Genomic DNA, 21,562 nt, shown 5'->3' on the forward strand with positions numbered 1-21,562 from the left:
AAATACTGTCAATTAATTTTCCTTGTTGGATCACAGAGCTGTGTTTTTCTTCTCAGGTGGATGTTGATGTGAACCTGCTGTGCTCTGACTATGTTTTTTTATTGTTCAGTTGCAGCTTTTATAGGTGGATGCTTTAGACATTTAACAGCCTGTTAAGAATATATTTCACACCACCTGGTGAGGAGCAGCTGATGCCTCTAGGAGCAGCAATAAAATTTTGCAGGTGTGATTTTCATCCACAATGTTATAAAATAAAAACTTTTATTAAACTTACAGAAAGAGTAATAATAAAGATGAAGGAATGCATCCTAAAATACAGAAGAGTGCCTGTTGATGAAGTAAATATGTTCATTTTATAAGGGATTCAGTTTTTTATTTTTGTCAAATATAAAGTCAGCTGTTTATAAATGTCAGTGTGATGCCAAAGGTAGTCAGAAGGTAGTGAGACAGATTTTTTTACTTGTAATTTTCAGCTCAGCTTCATATTAATAAAAACAACAAGGCACTGTCATAAAACTGGTGGAGAAAAATTATAGTTAGAGAATAAGCTGTACCCTTAATGTTAACAATGCAAACTCTTTACTCATCAGTATGGGGAAAAATTTATATCAGATTTTGTTACTTACCTGAAACTACATCCGGAGAGAAAAAGAGCCCAGTTATTTAGTTTTGGCTCATTTTCTGTTATGCTTTTTCTTTGAAGGTGTGGTTTGTGGTGAAGATAATGTTCACTTGCTGGGAGTTTCCACCACATTACCAATGTGACCATGACTTTTCAGTTATTTCTGTGGGTCTCTACACCCTTTGTTTCCCAGTTGTAGCCTATATCTCAGTTGCATAAAGATAAATGCCTTTTCACATTGTCATAAGTAATGCTTATTCTAATTCTATTGCTACAAAGACCTTAAAAAGCCCTGCTCAGCTAAAGGGGTGTGAGTGATGACCGCTTGGGAGCCGTAAGCACATCAGCTTTGCCTCAGGATTCCACCAGACATGGCTCTGTGTCAGGCAGTATGTGGTTTCCTCCAAGTGGGTTCATACCACTGTGGGAGCATTTCAGCAGCAGAGCATTCATTTATGTTTTTTCTCTAACTGTGGGGGAGGTCAAACACTTTGGATGTTCTTCCCATGCATGTGTGGGTTCTCTTCATGTACTCTGGCTTCCTTCTGCCATTTGCATTCTGAAGACAAGCATTAGATTCATCGGTCCCTTTTCCCTGTGAGTGTGAGCATGCTAACTGCTTGGATGGGCTCTAGTTTCTGAAACTTGCGCTTTCTATCATTGTCATTGTGGTGGAAAATACTCTGGTCTTAAGAAGTTGTAATACATCTAAGAGTCAACTGTCTTCTTACAATGAACATTTTATTATAAACTAATACAAGCATACGCTGGAGCTTGGAGAGAAAACTCTCTCTGCAGATGCTGAAGTAACACCCGATTATAAACCATGCTTAACTCCTCCTAGTTGCTGGGCACACCACAGAAAACAATCATTCTCTCTTATTCAGAGCTAAACTGAGCTCACTAAGCATCAATCACTCAATATATTGCTTTATTACCTTTAACCTTTAACCTTAGACAACTGGTCAACCAAGCAGTTGACAAAAACAGATGCCCTGCAGGAAACGCTCCCTGTCTCAGACTTCATCAGCGCATTCCAGACAAGGATCATATGACTTAAAGAAAGTTTTGTGCATAGACACAAAACACAGCAGGATCACAGCAAATCAATGCATATATGTCTAATACTTAATACAAACAAAAACCCATAATAGTTTCTCCAACAGTCATTTTAACAAGCATCTGCTGGATTTGTCTGAACCTCCCAAACAGAACTTCACGCAACTTCACCTCTCGGAGGATGCTTGGTTGTTCCTGTGGTGGGCTAGCAGGGATTTGTACTCAGGGGTTGTTCTCTGGCTCTTTGCTGTGCATTTTGTTTTGTTTTCTTGTTTTTTTGTTTTTTTTTTTTGTCTTTTTGAATGAATAGCTGACGCTGCTGCTTTCTATCTGGAGTATCTTTGTCTCCCTTTTCTTCTCTTCTCTCTCCATTTCCTTTCTGCTTACTCTCTCCTTTGTGTTCAACACACAGCAGCCTGAGCATCTTTCTGCTTGCTATTGTGCTGGACAGGATGAATAAGAAAACAAACAGGAAAAAAACAACAAAGAAACAAATAAAAAAACAAAAGCAAACACATTGTCACTTTTGAATAAATGAGCCTTGAAACTGTCCTGCTCGTAGATCAGTTCAAGTCAGTGTCATAAGCCATTATTGTTCTGTCTCTTGTCATGCAAAACATGTTTTACTTCTTGTAAAAGATAGGAAAATCAACAGTTTTGCTGTAAAACAATTTTTTTTTTTTTTTTTTAAATAAAACATGACCAAATACAGACTATTAGCTATGTAAAGGGAAGGTTTGGATGATGGAGATGACACAATTAATAACATCTCAGTTACATTGAGTTAATAACACAAATGTACTTTACTTAAACACTTCAGTTCCTTCTTTGTCGTGTTTGTGCATTACATTACATGTTTGGTGTTTAAAAAAAGATAATTTTTATTTTTAAATTATTTTTGCAGCCTGTCACCCTATTTACTAGTTGCCATTGTTAGATGTAAACACAACAGTAAAACTTCGTCCTTTCCTGGCTGAGTTCAGCCAACAGCGTTAAAAATCCCAGCTATTTGCTCGAGTAAGAAAATGATCCTGGTTAGGACTAAAATCTTACTACTGTTTTTAATCAAACAGCATTTTACAGTTCACGCAGCTGCTTTTAAACCCACTAGAGGTTGAGTTGAGTTTCATTTATTAAGTAAGTAAACCTGCATGTTCAGAAACATTTTGTGATTCTGATGAACAAATTGGTCTTTCAGTCACTTCTCAGATGAACATAATAAAACATCTTGCACATCTTGTTGATGTGCAAGATACGCCCCCCCACACACACCCCACACACACGCACACATATATACCCCATTGAATTATTGTGATGCTGAATGTCTGCATCCAGTTTTTGAACTCTTAATAAGTAAAGCCATTATAACGACTAAAAGTTTCAGCCAATTTGTGCTCAATAAATTTTAATTTTGCATGTGGCAATGATACCCAGTGGTGAGATAACGGCTGACTCCCTGGATGTCTTCAAAGGATCAAAGTCTCTCCTCTGAAATCCTTTTAATTGACATGTTTTATAGCCCTGTGTGTTATGTGTTCAGGGAGGCTCATAACTTGGCATACACAGGAAATGCCCAGCAGGCAGATGTGTGCATGTGTGTGTTTGTCTCTGTCTCACTGTTCAGTCATACTCCTTGTCAGTCTGTTCAAACATATCTGCAGACAACAAGCAGAGTAAATTGTTCCAGTATTTTTTTCAAAGCTCAGGAGACAGAAATGTGATTCTCACTTTGACTTCATTTTAATTTCAGCATTTTCTAAGATATCGCTCATATTTCTGCTAAACTTCACTTGGAGAAATAGGAGTATGGCAAAAGTGAACCTGGAGATGCTTGTCCAACATAACATGAATATAAAAAACAAGAAGGAGGCACCATGGAGGAAAAGGTGGGAATCTAATTTGAAAGACACGTCCACAAAAGGGATACCCAGGAGGTACAGCCAGTACCAAGAGGTACTGGCTTATCTCATGTCCCAGCTTTCCATTGTCTGTACTTTAAATACAAACAGAATGCAAAGATTTCTGAATCATATTAAGTCATAATTTATAATGGAACATGAAAATGTCAGTGTTGAAATGGAGACATTTTTACCATTTAATGGAAGATAGTAGCTTTAGATTATGTCTCAAAGATGATACAGTCAAAATGGTGTGATTTTTATTGTGTTTTATTTAAGCACACTATATCCCCATACATCCCTGCATGTACTGGAGGCTTTCCAGTGGCTCTCATAGCCACAGCCACGGGCTCAGCTCTTAAAGCATCTCAGGCAGTCAGTACTTTGAAAACTAAAAAAATGACCTCTCCTGGTATAAAAAACAGTGTTATTTGGTAATTCAGTCGAGCAAGTTTTCCAAATATTTCGGCTTCAACTCGTCTGAATCAAATTAATGAATGAACTTGGCGGAAGCAATCATCTTTAACTTTGCATTGGATGGTTCACGCCATCCATTCATTTCTAGTAATGGACACCTTGCTGGGCATTATCGCGATAAATATTTGTTAAATTAATGTAATATTAGTAAAAAAAAAAAAAAAGAAAAAAAAGAAAACATAAAATTTAGAGTATTTGTGGAGACTTTTTCATTTGTTCTGCCTGAGCTCAGTGTGATATTCAGGAATTAGATTTAATGGATGGCAGAAAGGAGAATAGATTGAGTTTATAAGAAGAAAAGTTGGATTTTCTACACATGAGAACAAAAAGTGCTGCAAAAGTAAAGAAATCTAGAGCTTTATAATATCTCTTTTGAAACTTAAAACAAGGCTAATTTGAGCCTTTCAGTGTATTTCACTTTTGAAAAAAGATGAGAGAGTGCAGAAATAAGCAATTTACTCATTTTGGTTTTATGTGGAAGAAATTAATGAAACATTTTTTTAGATCTCTACTCTGATTTTCCTTTCCTCTGGGAGCCTTTGTAATTTGAGCACTTTGGTTTCTAGCTCTTGCTGGACAAGTAGTTTTTTTTTAAAGATCAACTTGACATCCTTGAAATTGTCTTTCATGTCAAATCACCTTCGTCACTCTGCAAACTATGACTGATGTACTCATGCACACAGACAGAGAAAGACAAATGTTCTCCCAGTAGCCAACATTCACACACACGTAATTGGCTGGATAACCACAGCCCCCCCCCCCCCCCCCCCCCCCAATTTCACCTTCTCCAATTTTCTGAACTGTCATCTTGTTCATTGTGTCTGAAAGGCAACTTGCATTGATGGGGCGAGATTTGTGGTTCCCACATAGACGTACTCAAACACACACCTTAGCTGGTGCTTCACATTATTCTGGACTATCCACTCCCTCCCTTCCTTTATCCTTTCCTTGTAATTCGTCCTGGCTTTTTGCCCTTCCCTTTTTGCCCCCCTTCCCATGTACTTTGACTAGCTGCCATGCTCCAAAACCACAATTTTAAGTTCCTTTTCCTACAAATATCCTTTTAACACTGAGGAGCCACCAGAAATTCTGAGTTTCCACTTTCACTCCTCTCGTGTCCTCTTCTCTCCTTTCCTCTCTCATTTGTCCCATTTTCAGCACCGCACGTCTTTATAATCTGTGACGCCTCTGCTTCCCATGCGTCTGGTCGCACTAAAACTTTTCCAACAAAGAAGAGAGGGAAATTGCCTCCCAGTTTTCTATAGAGAATTAAAGCGTTTTAAGAAATGTGAATTATTGATCTTAAGTGGATTTATTCTGATGGCGTTATGTGAATGTAGTTCGTTCCCTTCATATGTGTGCATGTGCGTGAGAATGTGCATGTCAGCACGAGTGTTTGCAAAGCATTCTTGCTTTGTGTGCATTTGGGGTGGTAACGGTGGGGAATGATGGGTCTATGTATTTGAGCATGGTGTTGGTATGGATGTTGAGATGACTGAGCATCCCTGCTGAGAGAGGGTTGTGTTAGTCTGCTGCAGCTGCAGAATATTTTTTGCATCACATGAAAGGAAAATTTTAAGGAAAATTTACCCTCATCTATATTGTCAGAAGCACATTGAGGGGAAGCATCCACAGGGAGTAAAAAGAAAGCCATCAACATGGTTAAACCAAGTCAATGAAGCCATTTCCTCCCCCTGACTTTTCTCCACTCCATGCATAATGTATCTTAATCTGATCTGAAGGCTCCGCTCTTAATGTTCTTCCAAGCAAAGATGAAGCCTTTGAGTGTGAAATTTAGCTGGAATTAAAGTTTTAACATGACAGCTGGCTCGGGGAATCCATGGCTCAGCTCCTCCTTGGGCAGCAAGCATCTAAAGAGAGGGTTGAAAGAATAGAGAACTGGAGAAGATGAAGTGAAAAGAGGGTACAGGAGGGAAAGGGGGGGGGGGGGGGGGGGCGTGAGGTTGGGGGAAATTTGTGATTGGAGAGACAGTGTGTCAGGGAGGAAGTTGGAGAAAAAAAGTCTTTATGTTTGTTACACTGGGAATCTTATCTCGTGTCCCAGCTTTCCATTGTCACTCACTTCTGCTTGTTAACTTGGTGCCAGCTTGTGTTAGTTGCCATTTCATTTGGGACTTTCTGTTTTACTCAACTTATTAGATGTTATCAGGCCTGCTAGGCCCTAGTCTTGTTGTGATTATACACTCTGAAACACTGTCACTATTGGGCTGAACAGCGCTGCTTACTTAAAATGAAAATGTAGATTTTTAGCTGAAATTTAATCTCTTTATACCATAAGAGGATCGAAAATGCTTGCTTCCCCCAAATAAATTACTCTGAAGAGGGGGAATATCACCGGAAATAAATCTCATACCTGTGTGAGATTAGTGTGTGTTATACAGAACAAAGATTAGTGTAGGAGAATGTGGATGGTTGACACACTGGCTTTCTCCAAAGCCCATGGGAGCTCATGGCTCAGAGCTGAAGCAGAAAGTTAAGGCATGTAGGTGAGTGTGCATTTTCTTACATCATGAGCTCTTAGTGGTGTAATTTGCACAGTGAGGATAGTTGGACTAATGGAGTAGTAGAGACTCAGCTAATTGGCACTTCTGTGCATGGAGACCAGATGACCAGCACTCCCAGTAGATCTGGCTCCTATTGTGCCTTGGGCTTTCAGCACAAGCAGACAGCCTTGTAATCTCATGTGGTCTTGCTTGTAGATCACTGCTAGTGTGTGTATGTGAGTTTGTGTGTGTATGTGTGTGTGTGTGTGTGGGAAAGAGAGTGTATCTAGTGAGTTCAGTAACACATGCATTTGTGCAGACGCATTTGTCCAAACCAACTGATCTCTCCTTTTCTGAAAATGTTTTTGCATGTCAGCCTGTGTGGAATTGCATAATCTTTAAGTAAGACCATCAATAAAAATCTAGATGAAAAATTCAACAAAACATACAAAAAAAAAGAAAAGAAATCCACTCTTTCTTGAGTCTATTCTATGGCTGCTTTACAAAGAAAAACTTTGAATTTGTTGTACGTAATGATCGTCATGATCATTAAGCCTGTTTTGTTGCCATGTGATGCAACTATGACAGAACAGCCAACTAGTGGCAACATGCTGCAGTAACTTTTTGTCATATTTTGTATTACTTGGTCTCTTTTTGAGATTTTATAATGACATTTTTCTGTAGAAACACTGTTTTTAAGGGTTTTTCTTTCCTAATTTGGATGATTTCTGATGGGACTATGAACAAGTGTTATGATGAGTTTCATGCCAACAGGAAAGTTGGAAATCTCAACTAATGTCCAGGCTAAAATCCTGAGTTCAGGGAAGATGAAGATAAGTCACAGAAAGACAACAAGAGCAAAAAGGAGAGCAATGTGGAGAAAGTTTAAACCACTTCCTTCCTTGCTTTTGAAGAGGAATGTGATTTCAGTAGCAAACACAAAGGAATATATGGAATGCAGTGTCTTGTCACACCTGTTTTGACTGCACTTGTGATTAGCTTAATTTGTCAATTGCTTTTAGTTTTTCTATTTATTTTTTCATGTGTTTGGTTAATAGAATTTTATTCAGCATGTACTTTTAATCAATAATCTATGCAACCACAATATGATGTGCTTTTGGTCTCTATGAATGATTATAAAAATATTTGATGAACTGCATTGTTAGTTTATTTTCTGTTTTTGTTGGCCAAGATTACAGGAAAAAGCACAAGCCACATTTACTCATACTGTACAGTAAGGCCTTAGCTAACACACACTCAAGATGACACTTCAGCATCTTGCCAGGGATCGAACCAGTGAAAGACAATTGTATCTCTCTAAAGCTGTTATCACAGATTGGTACTAGTAATGGTTGCCATGGAAACTTCTCTCTTGGGGTTGTTTTGACCATTTATTTAGCTTATAATAGCTCATTGCTGCTTTATTGTTATGTAAAATGTTCTTTTTCAATTTATTCCTATCAATTAAATACAAACCTATAACATTATATTGAGAAGATGTTTTTTAAAAACAGCCATTTATCTTAAGTCAACAAGTTCAGTGTTTTCTAAACCAGGAGAAATTTCTATGGAGCTGACGTTGATCATGAGAAATTATACTATCCTTAAAGGGTGTCACTCAGTCTTCATTCTGTACACAATATTTTTAGAAATCCTCTGTCTTGTTCATATATATTTATATGTGTCAGTATAGCTCCTGGCTGTTTACTCACAATCTGACATTCTTTGGCCACAATTATTCAGCTTAACTGCATAAGTATACTCAGGCTGGATCCTGATTTTATGAGTATCTCTCTGCGTCAAAACAAGCACTGTGTATTGATGCTGTCTTGAACTTGGGGGTGAAAACATGCACATATCTTTCTCTTTCAGACCTGAGTGAAGTATTGGTGGAAAATACAATGATTTACACAATAAGGCAAATGTTTAAACTATAAAATGGATTATTTTTTAAGCTTTATTTTATCCCCTTAAAGGCTTAGAAATTTTTTTTTGTACAATATCAATTTTGTCCTAATTTATAAAAATCCATCAGAGTGTGCGAGCTTGTTACAAAGAACCTTTATATTTGAACTCTTCCCATGGAAGAATAGGGTGACATTTTCCACAGTGTATCCTCTTCTTTTAACAAATGCCTGTAATATCTCAGAAACTATTAGACCAGTTGCTGGAGTTTTAGAAATGGTCTCTAATTCTTGTCGGATGTAAGGTCTTCTTTCTAATCAAATCAAATCAAACTTTATTTCTTGAGCACTTTTCATGCCTCAGGCAACACAAAGTGCTTTACAGGATAAAATCAAGTCATAAGGATTAAAACAAAACAGTGGATTAAAAGGCAACTATCAGTCTTTTGTTTCTTGAAGCCCCAGTTGTTTTCTGATCGTAAAATATCTGAATTGTTGGCAGGTTACTAACTGATGAATGGATCTTCTCCACTTTAATCCACAGGTGACAGTGTCAATTACAATAACCACAATTATTGTCCTTTTAAGAAGCAGGAAGGATTTGTTCAGATGGATTGTCACAACAGCTGAATGATAAAATGTGATAGTTGTATCAGACATTAACCAAGGATTTCAGCGGGAGGATTCGAAGGTAGTGCCAGACTTAGTGGACCTTAAGTTATCTGGCAAAGACCTTTATAAGACTGGAGTTTTAATGGATAGTGCTCAAATTCCATTTATCTTAAGCTATAATCCGGGAAAAGTGACCTGGGCACCATGTGTGGATCCCAGTGGTCAGGAGAGTGCACACCAGCACGAAAGCTCAGAGATTTGATTTTGGGCAACGCCATATAAAGCTTTAGAGATGAGCAGTAAGATCTTAATATCAACATGAAATCTAACAGGAAGCCAGTGCAGGAAGGTAGGCATGGATGATGTGTTTGTGTCTTTTTTCCTGGTAATGAATTTTGAATCAACTGGAGGGAACAAAGGCAGCCTTGGCTGACATACACACATATAAAGATAACATGTGGGACTTGAACATTTAAATCCAAATTACATTTCATACATTCATAGCAAACTGCATATTATTTAAAAGATTTCCTAAGATTAAAATGAACACGAGAGAAAGAATTTGGGGGTTTTGGTATTCAGCAGTTTTTTTAGTCCCCACAGATTGCTCACATCTGAGCTTGCTGTCTGGCTACAGCTGGTATCTTGTTTGTCTGTGGGCTTTCTGGGACAATGGCAATTGGAACTGTATTAGCTTGAAAAAAAAAAAAAAAAAAAAAAAAAAAAAAAAATTCTGTATCTTTTATGAGTTTTTTACTCATTGTCATGCCTTGATGGTTCACAGTCCCTGATGGTGTTTATAACTGCACAAAAGACAATTGTTGGAGTTCCCAGTCTCACTTTATTAATCATTTCTGAAGAATAACTTTTTTTCAATGTTTCTTTTTTTTTTTGCTTTGTGTTTCTTCTGTCTTTGCACTGCTCTAGTCAGATGTAGCGATAATATCTTGTAAAATAGGAAAAACAGACTTTACACAGGCAACCATAATGTTGGTCACTGGTAATAAATGACTAACCAGATCAATTAAAATGTGGGTGAGAAAGAATTATACTAAGAAGTGTGTGATTTAAGGCCCTTTCTATAGCTTGGACTTGTGGGCCACAGCGCATTTCAGAAAAATCAAAGTCAAGTTTAATTTCTTCTTACAGCTTTACAAATCATGTTAACCTTCATAGTTTTACAGTCTATACATTAATCAGGGTCATACACCAGTAGAGAGGAAAACATTCATTCATGTCATGTTATATGAAAATTAAGTGCATTGAGTAATATACCACAATCAGAAAGGCATTAATTAGTATTAATTTAAAAGTAATTTTGCTGATATGACTCTTCCTTACACTGCAGACACAGTATTACTTTTAGCAGCATCAAATAAACTTATTTAACTTGAAATAACCGCGGGTTCAACTCCTTCAGTACATCCAACACTCAGACTTGGAAACAACTTCAAACTTTCATTCTTCCTTCTCTTACTATCTGCAGGCATTCATGGAAGATGTCAAGTCTCGCGGGCCCTTCATCTACTCTGTTTTGGAGTCTGCCCAGGCCTTTCTGGCTCAGCACCCCTTCCAGGAGCCAGAGGAGACCTTGACTGATGGAAAAGGTCTGTTCCCTCCGTACTCACTGCCAACTGCTGTGCTAGCCAAAATGTCACACTCACATTTCTCCTCAGCTGAGCCCCAGAGTTCATTTGATAGGAACACGCAGGTGAAATCATCCATTTGCAGTTATTAGCAGTGATTTGTCCTCTGGAGTCACGCTGAGTTTAGGGAAATGGTTTTAGTTGGGACCAATTAGCTGTAGTTCACTAACTCCAAAGTACCATCTGCTCAGATCAATAATGCACCCTGCTTTTCTGTTTCTCAACCATCACATTCCCTTCCGAGGCTCTCACCTGAGAGTGTTTACTGGAGGGATACTGGAAAAGTCCTTGACTGAGTTGCCCTCCTCCTTTCCTTTGGTTCCCTTACATTTCATTGAGTTGGTAAAACACCTATCTCAAGTCGTTGCACCTCGTGTCTGACCTCTTAACCATCCTTCTTCTCAATCCAAATTATTTCTCCAGCAAATTTATTTCAAAGCTCCTTTATTGCACTTTTAAACCCTGGCATCTAACCTCTCCCACTTTCTGCAGAGGTATCTCCTCGTCGACGGATCTTGAATGTGAGCCGCTCTGTGTGGAAGCAGGCAAATGTTGCCAGTGACCTGTGGGAAAAACTGACTGCACGCTGTGTGGACCGCCATAGGTTGGATACTATTTTTAGATCTACTATACATTAAATCAGTTTTTCTTTTAAAATGGCCCCTGAAAATTCACTTCAACATAACTACTTCAATGCTTCTTTAAGAAATCTGCAAGTTGTGTAATACCAAGTTTGAGTCCCACTCTAATTTGGGAATCTTTTAAAAATATTTTATGATTTTTTTGTTTGTTTGTTTTTATATCTTTCCATTACCATTAATCATCGTACAAACCCATTGATTTATCTTGGGACTTTTTGGAAGGGCTATTCCTTTTCCTAAAACTATATTAAGAAGCTACTTACATATTAATTCACAACTTGATAGAAACAGGTTCAACAGAGTGTAACTCACATGACCTACACAATGACTGGATTTGACTGATAATACCTTTAAGTTAAGTGATGGCTAGAAAGATGTGATTGGTATTGGAACTTATAGAAATAATACAATAGTTCCCAACCTTAAAATTTGGTGCTTCTGACTTGTTTTGATAGCACACTGACATTCAGTATGTACATACATGGAGCTTTCATTATTCTGCAGCAACATGGTGCTGAGAAACCACACAGTACACTTTTTTTTTCTTTTTTTGTAGTCCAAAGCATCATGTAACAGCTGCAATTGGTTTTACTGGATTGTGTGACACTGGATATCAACATACTTGCAATTTTGAACACACAGCATGGATGATTTAGCAAAGAAACCTAAAAGGACATAATCAGAGGAAGTGAAGTTGCAAATGGCGAATTAGCTTAGCTCAAGACGAAAGTTTTCAAAACACAAGAACTTAAAAAATGACAGTCCTTGTGAGTAATATTGATACAAGATTTATGTTCAAGTTTAGGCAATCAAGAACATAATCAAGAATATCTTAGTTGGGATTGTTTTCTAAAAGATCAACTTTTTTTGGTCTTAGTTTCTCAAAAAGGCTGAGCTTGGGTAATATGTTCTTCTTTAATTATTGAATAAAATTTTACTGTCAAGTTCCTAAATAACTTAACATTCAAAAACCGCATACTGAAATTCTTTTTATCTAATGTCAGAGCTCAGAAGTTAGACATGTCTTATGAATAAAGAGTAAACTTGTGCTTAATCATAGATGGTCTGGCAGATGTCAAGGGCTGAAAGATTCATATATTTTTTCAAATTGGGGTGCGTTTCATTTATAGGATGAGAATGTAGCTCAAAGATGTGTGATTTTAGAATGACATGCATTTACTTGGACACAGTTTGAATACATACTGCCTGCCAAAAAAACTGTCACAACCAAAAAACAAAAAAAAATCATTCTCTAATATTTTGTTGGACCAACATTCACCTTGATAGCAGCATGCAGTTGCTGGAGGATTGTTTAAAAAAATCCCTGCAATGTCACAAGATTTATTTCCATCTGGTGCTGCATTTTTTTTTTAATCCAAGATCTTGTATTGATGATGGGAAAGTCTGACCGCTACACAAAGCCTTCTTGGTAGCAAGCAACTCTGTCTAAGAAAACCAAATTAAAAAGTTAGCTTTTAGCTAATTTGGGAAGTACACTTGACTTACTTGTCATAGAGAAAGTTAGCAATTTCAGCATTCCTCTTAAAAATCTTTCTCCTACCTGAACTCATGCCAACTGGGGAAAGCTAGCTCAATCCTGGCCCTTTTTGGATGTTCTGGTCAAGCTGCCTTTTAAGTGTCCCATTTCGCTTTGTTGGTGATGTTCAAAGCATCTTCTGCACTGCTGTTGCACAATCCAAATGAATGATCCTGCATTTTTGCAAATGAATATTGAACATATTTTTCAACTTGCAAGGGTAGGAAGATCTTTTCGTCCTTCATCTCAATAACTGTGCGCTGGCTAGCAGGAAAAACATGTTCTTATTGCACGTTGGTGCTATTTGGCCCTTACCAGCGGCTGTAGTTTCAACATGGAAGACTGTCATGGTGCTTCCCTACAGGCTTACCCATCATATCTATGAACAAACCCAAAATTCTTTGCTTACAAGAATGTATCAGATTATTAGTAGGGGGTCAGAGTACACTGAATGGTACACATTTATGAATGCAGACATTAATTTTGGCCATGAAAAAGCAGAAAATGTTACACAATGTCCCTTTAAATCCAGGTGTCAACTTTTTTTATTTTTTAGGCCAGGCAGTGTATATTCATGAATGTACGGTATATTTTGGAAAATAGCCTTTTGAAGAGAAACCTTTATATATAAAAAGTTCTTGAGTCGAAGGTAATTTCTTTGTTAAATGTGTATGTGTATGTGTGTGTTTGCTGATCTGCAACAAGGTTAAGCAGCAATATGTTACATATAATAATAATAATACTGTAAGCTAATTGTATGATGCGGAAGCTGTCATATGTTACAGAAACAATTAAAAAAACACACATATCAAAATCTGGATAAGGAAAAAAAAATTCAGGGCACCAAAACTTGCTTTTCAGAAAAAAAGAAATTATATTGGCTTTTGTTTGGAGGCATTGTTCTATTAAAAAATTAAGAAGCATTTCCTTACTTAGCTTTAGGGACTCTGTATATTTTTACTTTGTTTTGTAAACATAATTGCACACACAACTCTACTAAACTTTGTTAAAAAAAAGAGTCTGAAAATGTCAATAAATAGCTGTAAATATTGCTTTCTGGCATTGCCAATAAACCTTAAGTTGGGTAGAAATGAATATCATTTTCAACTAAACTTCCAGACACATGGAGAGGACACTGGAGCGCCTTCTGCAGATCCAGGCAGCCATGGAGGAGCTGGCAGGGGCCCTGGGGCAGGCAGAGGGAGTGAGAGATGCCTGGGAGCCTGTTGGTGACCTCTTCATCGACTCCCTGCAGGATCACATAGATGCAACTAAGGTGGACACACAAACAAACCACACACTCCTTATTTTTCTTATCTCCACAATACACATGCACACACACACACACATACGCACACTTTTTAATGCAGACACATTATCATTAAACCTCATAAAAAATTAGTTAAACCTGCAGAGTAATTTAATTGTCTCCTTAGAGGTAATAGCCTTAAGCTATTGCTGAATAAGCACACATTATGGCTCTCTGACATGTCGTAAACAAACATCAGAACAGCATCATCTGACTTGTTTTGTCACAAAGAAAACACTGCAATGATGAATTAGTCATGAATAAATGAGAACCGTATCAGACTGTGATGCTACAAAATGTTTGTTTTGTTTGCCCGAGTAGAGTAGCTGCAATCTGACAGATAATGACAAGGACATGGCACTTCAAAATGACACGGTGACATGGCAGGGGTTACAATCCACAGTTGAATAGATGTTGTCGAACAAATGGCAGGCCATTGGTTTAGTCATTATGGAGCACCGAGTGGTGCTGCTGCTGTCTGTAATTGTGTGGCACTATTCATGATAAGTGAGGCCCCTTCACAGTAATCACGTCACTGTTTGGACTCCTGTCACAGCCAGCACATGTTCTACTCCGTCTTCAGGGAAGACTTGTCAGTTCAACCTCATCTGCACTCTTTCCCTTTTATGCGCTTACTCCCACACATATGAAAGGCAGACATATGGATGCACATAGGGTGCGAATATGAACCAGTGTCAGCTGGTGACACTTTAAATATCTTGTTTAGGCTGATTAACAATTTGAATTAAAAACATGAACTTTACAACAATGACTATTAAAAAAAATGATTTACTATATTATGGTCGATTGACTCCAGTCTTTGTTCTCACATCAAACAGCACAAACACCACTGGAAAAAAAAGCCTGTACACTTGCTCATAGACTCTCATGAAAAAAAAAATCTATTCCTTTTCACAAGTTATTTTTGTTGCCCGTTGGCATTTGAAAACAGGCGGCATAAACTGACTTATCAGTAGAGATGGGAAAATTGAATCGAAAAATCGAATATTGGGATTTTGTGCTTCACAATTTTAAAATAATTTTTTTTGTTAAAAGAACATATTTAAAAAAAAAAAAATCCATTACAATTTTTTTTTTTTCATTTTCATTGTTTTTATTGATCTTTTTACTTGTCTTCTTGGGCATTATAGCAGCAGAATGATGATCTGGGTACTGTGTTGTTGTTTTTTTAGTAATTGAAATGAAGAAAAATGACTAGCAAAAAAAAGTTTCATACATTTTTTTTAGTCTACAAAAATAAGCAATATCAAAGAATCGCAATTTAAATTGGATAGGCACCCAAAAAAATTGTAATTGAATTGAATCGGGACAAAAGCACATCATCACAGCCCTAGTTATCAGGGTTTTGTTTCCTTTCATCAACAAAATTCATTTATAAATATTCACATGTAAATTGTAAAAAAAAACAAAAAAACAGGCTTCCCTGCATAGGCAGTCATGGTATACATGAAACCATAACCCTTTCATGCTTAGTGGTCACTCCTGGAAACACCTATTTACAAGCTTTTTTCTTACATGTTTCTTTAGTAGATGTCAGAATGCACTAGCACTCACTGAAAAATAAATATATCGTATAATTGAACATAAATGCATACATTGTAATTACCAAAGTTTGTCTTTGTGATAAATATGAAAATAGAATGATACAGCTAAATTTAACAGAAATTACATCATATCATTATGATTATATATTATCATATATATATATATATATATATATATATATATATATATATATATATATATATATATATATATATATATATATATATATCATTGATTGAATTAAAATAAATCAGATGAATTCAAAGTAGGATATCGCTAATAAACAATGTGCATGTGTTTGTACAGGTAAAATACAGTTTAAATAAATCTACCACTGTTTTCATTAATGCATGCATGGAGCGTTAATTTGATTTCAGTGTCATTTGTACATCATTTAAACCTTGTTTTAATTTGTTGGAGTTCAAAATTTTCACATGTGCTCACATCCTGTTGGGTGATGTCTTGCTGTCAGCCTGAGTTTTTTTTTTTTTTAGATTTATGCCATTCAGGCAGAGATTACTTATGCTGTTATTATACTGTAACTTTCACTTCCAATTAAAGGCATCAGTTTTGGATGTCTGCCAACCATTACATATATAAGCTGAATATGTTACAACACTGCAGAGGGGCATTACAGTCCAACATTAGCATCTATTAACGTGGAGAAGAAGTGTTGCACACTGAGGTTCCAGATCCATTTCTTTATCATCCAAATGATTTTTCAGCCCGCAGGTCCTCCTCAAGATCAGCAACCATAGTAAGACAGAGGCACTTATGTTGTACAGATTATATGTTTGTATGATAGCTGATTGTAGAATGAGGCTTCTTCAATACTGACCTCAGGAACAACTATATCAAGAAGCCTTGGCACAAGTTGGCTGGCTACAAATGATGATGATCAGCTAAAGTGAAGGATAACGCTTAAATGGAGTGGGGATATTTGTCAACAGGATGCAGGATTCCCTGAGGACACTGTGAGACCTAATACAAGGCTTCAGCGCTGTGTTCATCTTTCCCTCATATGACATAGGATCTCTTTGCCAGGAATATGTTGTACTACAAACACAATGGTTGTTCACCACAGAGGTACTTTCGATGCTAAAGCCATCATTGCTTTAATCAGTGAGGTAATGGGATGGCTATAAATGCATACTAAAGCATTATTCAGTAGTTTACCTCTTTTATCTAATGTATCTTTGGATACACTGACTACCAAATAAGAATGGCACAGATAGTATTGGCTTCACTTTATTTCACTTGTTAAAGCATTAGACCTTTACTATTTAACCGTTTAGGTATTTCCTTGTTCTACTCCTGTAGTAAATGGACAAATACATGCACAAACACTGTAAACTACCAAGATCTTTTCACTCCATTTTTCATGTTATATTGAGTTTATTTTAGGCCTCCCTACATTATTTACACATATGTGCAGGATGATGACACATTTTCTCCCTTTGATTGTAAGATAGTAGTCCAGAATAACTGCCAAATATTTTGTACACCACTGCTGAAAGTTATAAGGGATCAAGATTAGATTGATTTTCATTGTTTTTCAGTGTAAGTGGAGTTGTGTTGCCCTCTTCATCTCTATATATAGATATACAAAATCCATCTGTTTGCTAATTTTTCCTCATCTCTTTTTACATCCACTGCTTTCTACCCTCCTGCTTGTGCTTGCTCTGGCTCCTGCAGCTTTTCAAGGAGGAACTGACCCAAGTGAAAGAGGGCATGAAACAAATCAATGATCTAGCCCACCAGCTGGCAATCTCCGATGTCCATTTATCCATGGAGAATGCACGCACCCTGGAGCATCTCAACAACAGATGGAAAGTGCTTCAGGTAGAGTTCACACCCAGATTTGCATGTATTCCTTGATGGTGTCAGCAGCAGTTTATCCAGCAGTAACTCAGTGACATAAAGGATAAAATCTACATGTGATATTTGGGACCTTATTAGCAGTGCCTGCTCTTTGGTCTTTTGGGACTACAACAGCCTAAACCAGCACCACACTACCCATGCAGCTCATCAAAATTTGCGTTCTGCAGCTTACCATTTAAAAATGCATACAGCTATAGCTGGCTACTGCAGATAAGATAACAGAATGTTAGAGGGAGCAACACTATCTACTTGCCTTTGTATACAGTTTAATGCTAGGCTGCCTAATTGCCCTCTAGCTGTAGCTTTATACAAGACACCAATGTGGGAATCATCTCCTCACTTAACTTTCTGAATAATAGACAAATAACAACAATATACAAACTTTATTATTATTATTATTATTATTATTATTATTATTATTATTATTATTATTATTATTATTATTATTATTAACACTAATAATAATAATAATAATAATAATAATAATAATAATAATGATAAATTAGTTGAATTGTTTTTCATGACTCTGAGGTCTCAGCAAACTTTTTCAATACAGCATTAAAATAAATTGCTTGATACTCGCATAGTATAAAGAATGCAGCCCATGATATTTAGTGAGTAAATGAACGAACAAACGTTCTGCCCACCACTTTGTATTCTAACAGATATTTTTATCGCCACTCGTTCAAGTGTTAACTGATTCTTTTTTGTTTTGTGTTTTGAAGAAAAGTTCAGGGAAACAGGAAAAAACCTTTAGAGGATTCTCATTAAACTGGATTTTAAGTACTGGTGTTTACGGTCAGTCCAAGGCCTTGTTTCCCCAGAAGCATTGTAATAAATCTTTATGAACTTGAGAGTTGTTTTCTGTAAGCTGTTTAGACATAAGATAAAGAAATGACAGTATATTAATGAGAGCTTGCACTCTCTAATTGGAGGCTAAACCACCTGAAGGAAGAGAGAGAGGGAAAAAAACATCCTCAAGTGTATTTTTGTCCATTTTCCATTCCATATTGTGTTAAAGCTGTAGTCAGTAGAAATGATAAATTAGCTACAAACAGAACCTACACCTCTGGTACCTTTTCCAAAAACTTTAGTTTGTGTTGTTACTACTTTATCTTGCCTGTGTGACCTGTGATTGGCTAAAATCACTCATTAGGGCTTAGATTTATAAAAAGCCTGAAAACAGCCAAGAGAAGATGCCAAAATCTCTCCTCTCAAACAAAACACATTACAATGTAATGAATGGTTACTGCCCTGGGATGGACTGGCGACCTGTCCAGGGTGTACCATGTCTCTTGCACTGGTTGCTGGGATAGGCTCCAGCTTCCCTGCGACCCTGAACTGGATTAAGCTGTTAGGAAAATGAATGAATACATGAATGAATGAATGATATGGTTAATACCTGTCTGTTTTGCCGCTTTTGTTAATTAATTAACACATTCATTGTCATAGTCCTTTTCTTGTCCAACATTTTAATATTTTTCAACTTTACTGACAGCTCCCTTATGTTGTATTTCATCTTACAAATCTTCTTTTTCATTTGTGCGTCATATATTTGCCATGATAATGGCTAATTTAGAACAGCATGACCTTCACAATACAAGACAATTTCAAAAGTATTTCTTTTAAACGTGATTTTAAAAGCAGCATCTGCCTCGAGCAGCAGCTAAATTATTAGAAGTTTACCTTCTAAATTTGCACATTAAGCCATTGCTTGGACTCATTTACAGCACTCACATTTTGTATGTATCTTTAATGGATTGCACATTAATGTGCATTAGGAATAATCTGCAGCGGCATCCAAATCTGACATCAGGAAGCTGTTTTCAGCACGCACATGTACTCTTTAATGGTCCTCATAACTTATAAGATAAATTATAATTTAAAGATTGGCTTTTGGCCTGCGCTGCAGGGTGGTGTGAGGGTTAGCACTGTTGATTTGCAGCACGTAAAGGGAGGAGGGTTTGAGCTGTGTGAAGTTGTGTACATGTGGCTTTTCTCTGCGTATTTTGTCTCGTACTCCGAAGACATGGATGTTAGATTACTTGGTGACTCCAAGTTTGAGTGAGTGTGTGTGTATGTTTGACTTATCCGTGTTGGTCCTGCAGAGGACAGGTGACCTCTCTAGAGTGTACCATGCCTCTTCAAACAAAATAATGCACCATAATACAATGTGAACTCTATCTCAAACAGGCATGAATCTGACCATATATAATTAGTACATCTGAATCCAACAGGACATTTCTGGTATGCAACAGACTTGTCAGACTTGAACACATGCACTTAGACAAGCAATGCAATACTTAAATGTATTCAAAGCACTCCCGCTTAAAGCCTTTCAAAGATTGAACTGAACTTGCACTCCCCTTCAATGCTTCGCTAAATGTATGGATGCACTATCCGTGGTGCTTTAGTGTTAAATGATGTTTTTATTTAAGCATCAGTTTCATCCATCATCAGGAAGCTGTGCATGCTCCCTACAAGCACAACGCAACCCATTCAGCTTTCACCCCATGTTAGAACATAATGTTCCTATTAGATAATGTTCATGGCACCTTTCCACAGACTGACATGTTGCTTTAACAGCCACAGTGTCCTCTTCTGCTCTCTGTCTCTCTTCTCTGAACTTCATGGTTTAGGGTTTCTTGAATGATTCTCTGAAACTAATTTTCCAGCATCCACTTTGCACCCTTGCTGTTTACTGACTCTGTTCTGCTTTCAAATTGTCCCCGTGGCTCCAAAATTGCCCAAAGTGACACAGTTGGTGGAGAAAACAGGGCAAAACAAAACCAAACAGAAGCTGCATGTTTGATTTGTTAGCCAGTGTTTCTCCATGCTCCCTGCTCTGATTGAAACAAATAAAGTCAAATGCTTCAATCTTTCTCTTCCTAGCGGAGAGACGTGGATTTTTTTTCAATAAATAAGCAAAGCCAGACAAAGCTTTGTGCCAATGTTTTAGGAATATTTTTTCTTACATAGTCGTCTAGCTTGGAAAAGGATAGAATGATGCTGCATGGCAATGATGGTATGTCAACTGGTCTGCTCATCACCTTGGTCCAGGATGAAATATCTCTATAACTCTGGGATTGATTGTCATGACATTTTGCAGACATTCATTTTCCCAAGACATTGTTTCTTAATGACTCTCCTGGTCCTTTAACCTTTCTTTCACAACTTCACAAAGTTGACATTTGTGGTTCTAAGGGAAATGTCTTCAGAACTACTAGATGTTTTATGAGAACATCAGTCACAGAAGTGCCTCTTACACAAGTGATTTTCATCACTTTTGTGCTTTACAAACAAATACTATTTGATTTATGACTGAATAACATCAAATAATAAAGATTCTTTTCAGCTATTGTGCTTTCGTTGAAGAATTATTTATAAAAATTTGCACAATAAATGTTCTGATAAAAATTCAGTGTTGGCACTGTGAATATAGCATGCAGTATTTATTTTCATTGCTGCTGTGTTTAAGTATCAAAATTTACAAAAAACAATGGCATTGGTTTAATTTTTTGGTACAATCTTTATCTTTGCAGTGCAGTATAGTCTTTATACAAAAAACCTGACAAAGGGACTCTACTTTGTTCAGCTATTTTAAGTATTAAAAGCTGTGCTTCTTTGAATATTTAATGTAATTTGCAGTTCATAGAAAAAATTAAAAAACAAACTATACTCCTGCAATTCTAAGGTTTGTGAGTCAAGATTAATTAAAAGTTCATTTGACCTTTACCGTGCTTTGAAAGTAGATAGATACAACCTCAGATGAAAAATAGCACATGACATATTATGCTGCTGTATTTTTTATTTGATAAAAACAAATTAAATTTTAAAGAAGGAGTAGATTTAATTATTCAACATCTTATAGGACCATAACTTTAGCAGTTCTCCTATGGCATATCA

The 21,562-nt window shown here is 36.8% G+C and overlaps 1 protein-coding gene across 1 annotated transcript in view; it reads left to right on the forward strand.

The window, feature by feature from the left end:
- drp2 (dystrophin related protein 2) overlaps positions 1-21,562 on the forward strand; it is a 129,667-nt gene that overhangs the window by 65,178 nt on the left and 42,927 nt on the right. Inside the window, exons 4-7 of the mRNA XM_079249512.1 lie at positions 10,563-10,683; positions 11,215-11,326; positions 14,020-14,176; positions 17,471-17,617. Coding sequence (XP_079105638.1) covers positions 10,563-10,683; positions 11,215-11,326; positions 14,020-14,176; positions 17,471-17,617 — 537 coding nt within the window. The remainder of the gene's footprint in view (positions 1-10,562; positions 10,684-11,214; positions 11,327-14,019; positions 14,177-17,470; positions 17,618-21,562) is intronic.

The sequence above is a fragment of the Telmatherina bonti genome (genome assembly GCF_933228915.1).
Source record: "Telmatherina bonti genome assembly, chromosome: 12".
Taxonomy (NCBI): domain Eukaryota; kingdom Metazoa; phylum Chordata; class Actinopteri; order Atheriniformes; family Telmatherinidae; genus Telmatherina; species Telmatherina bonti.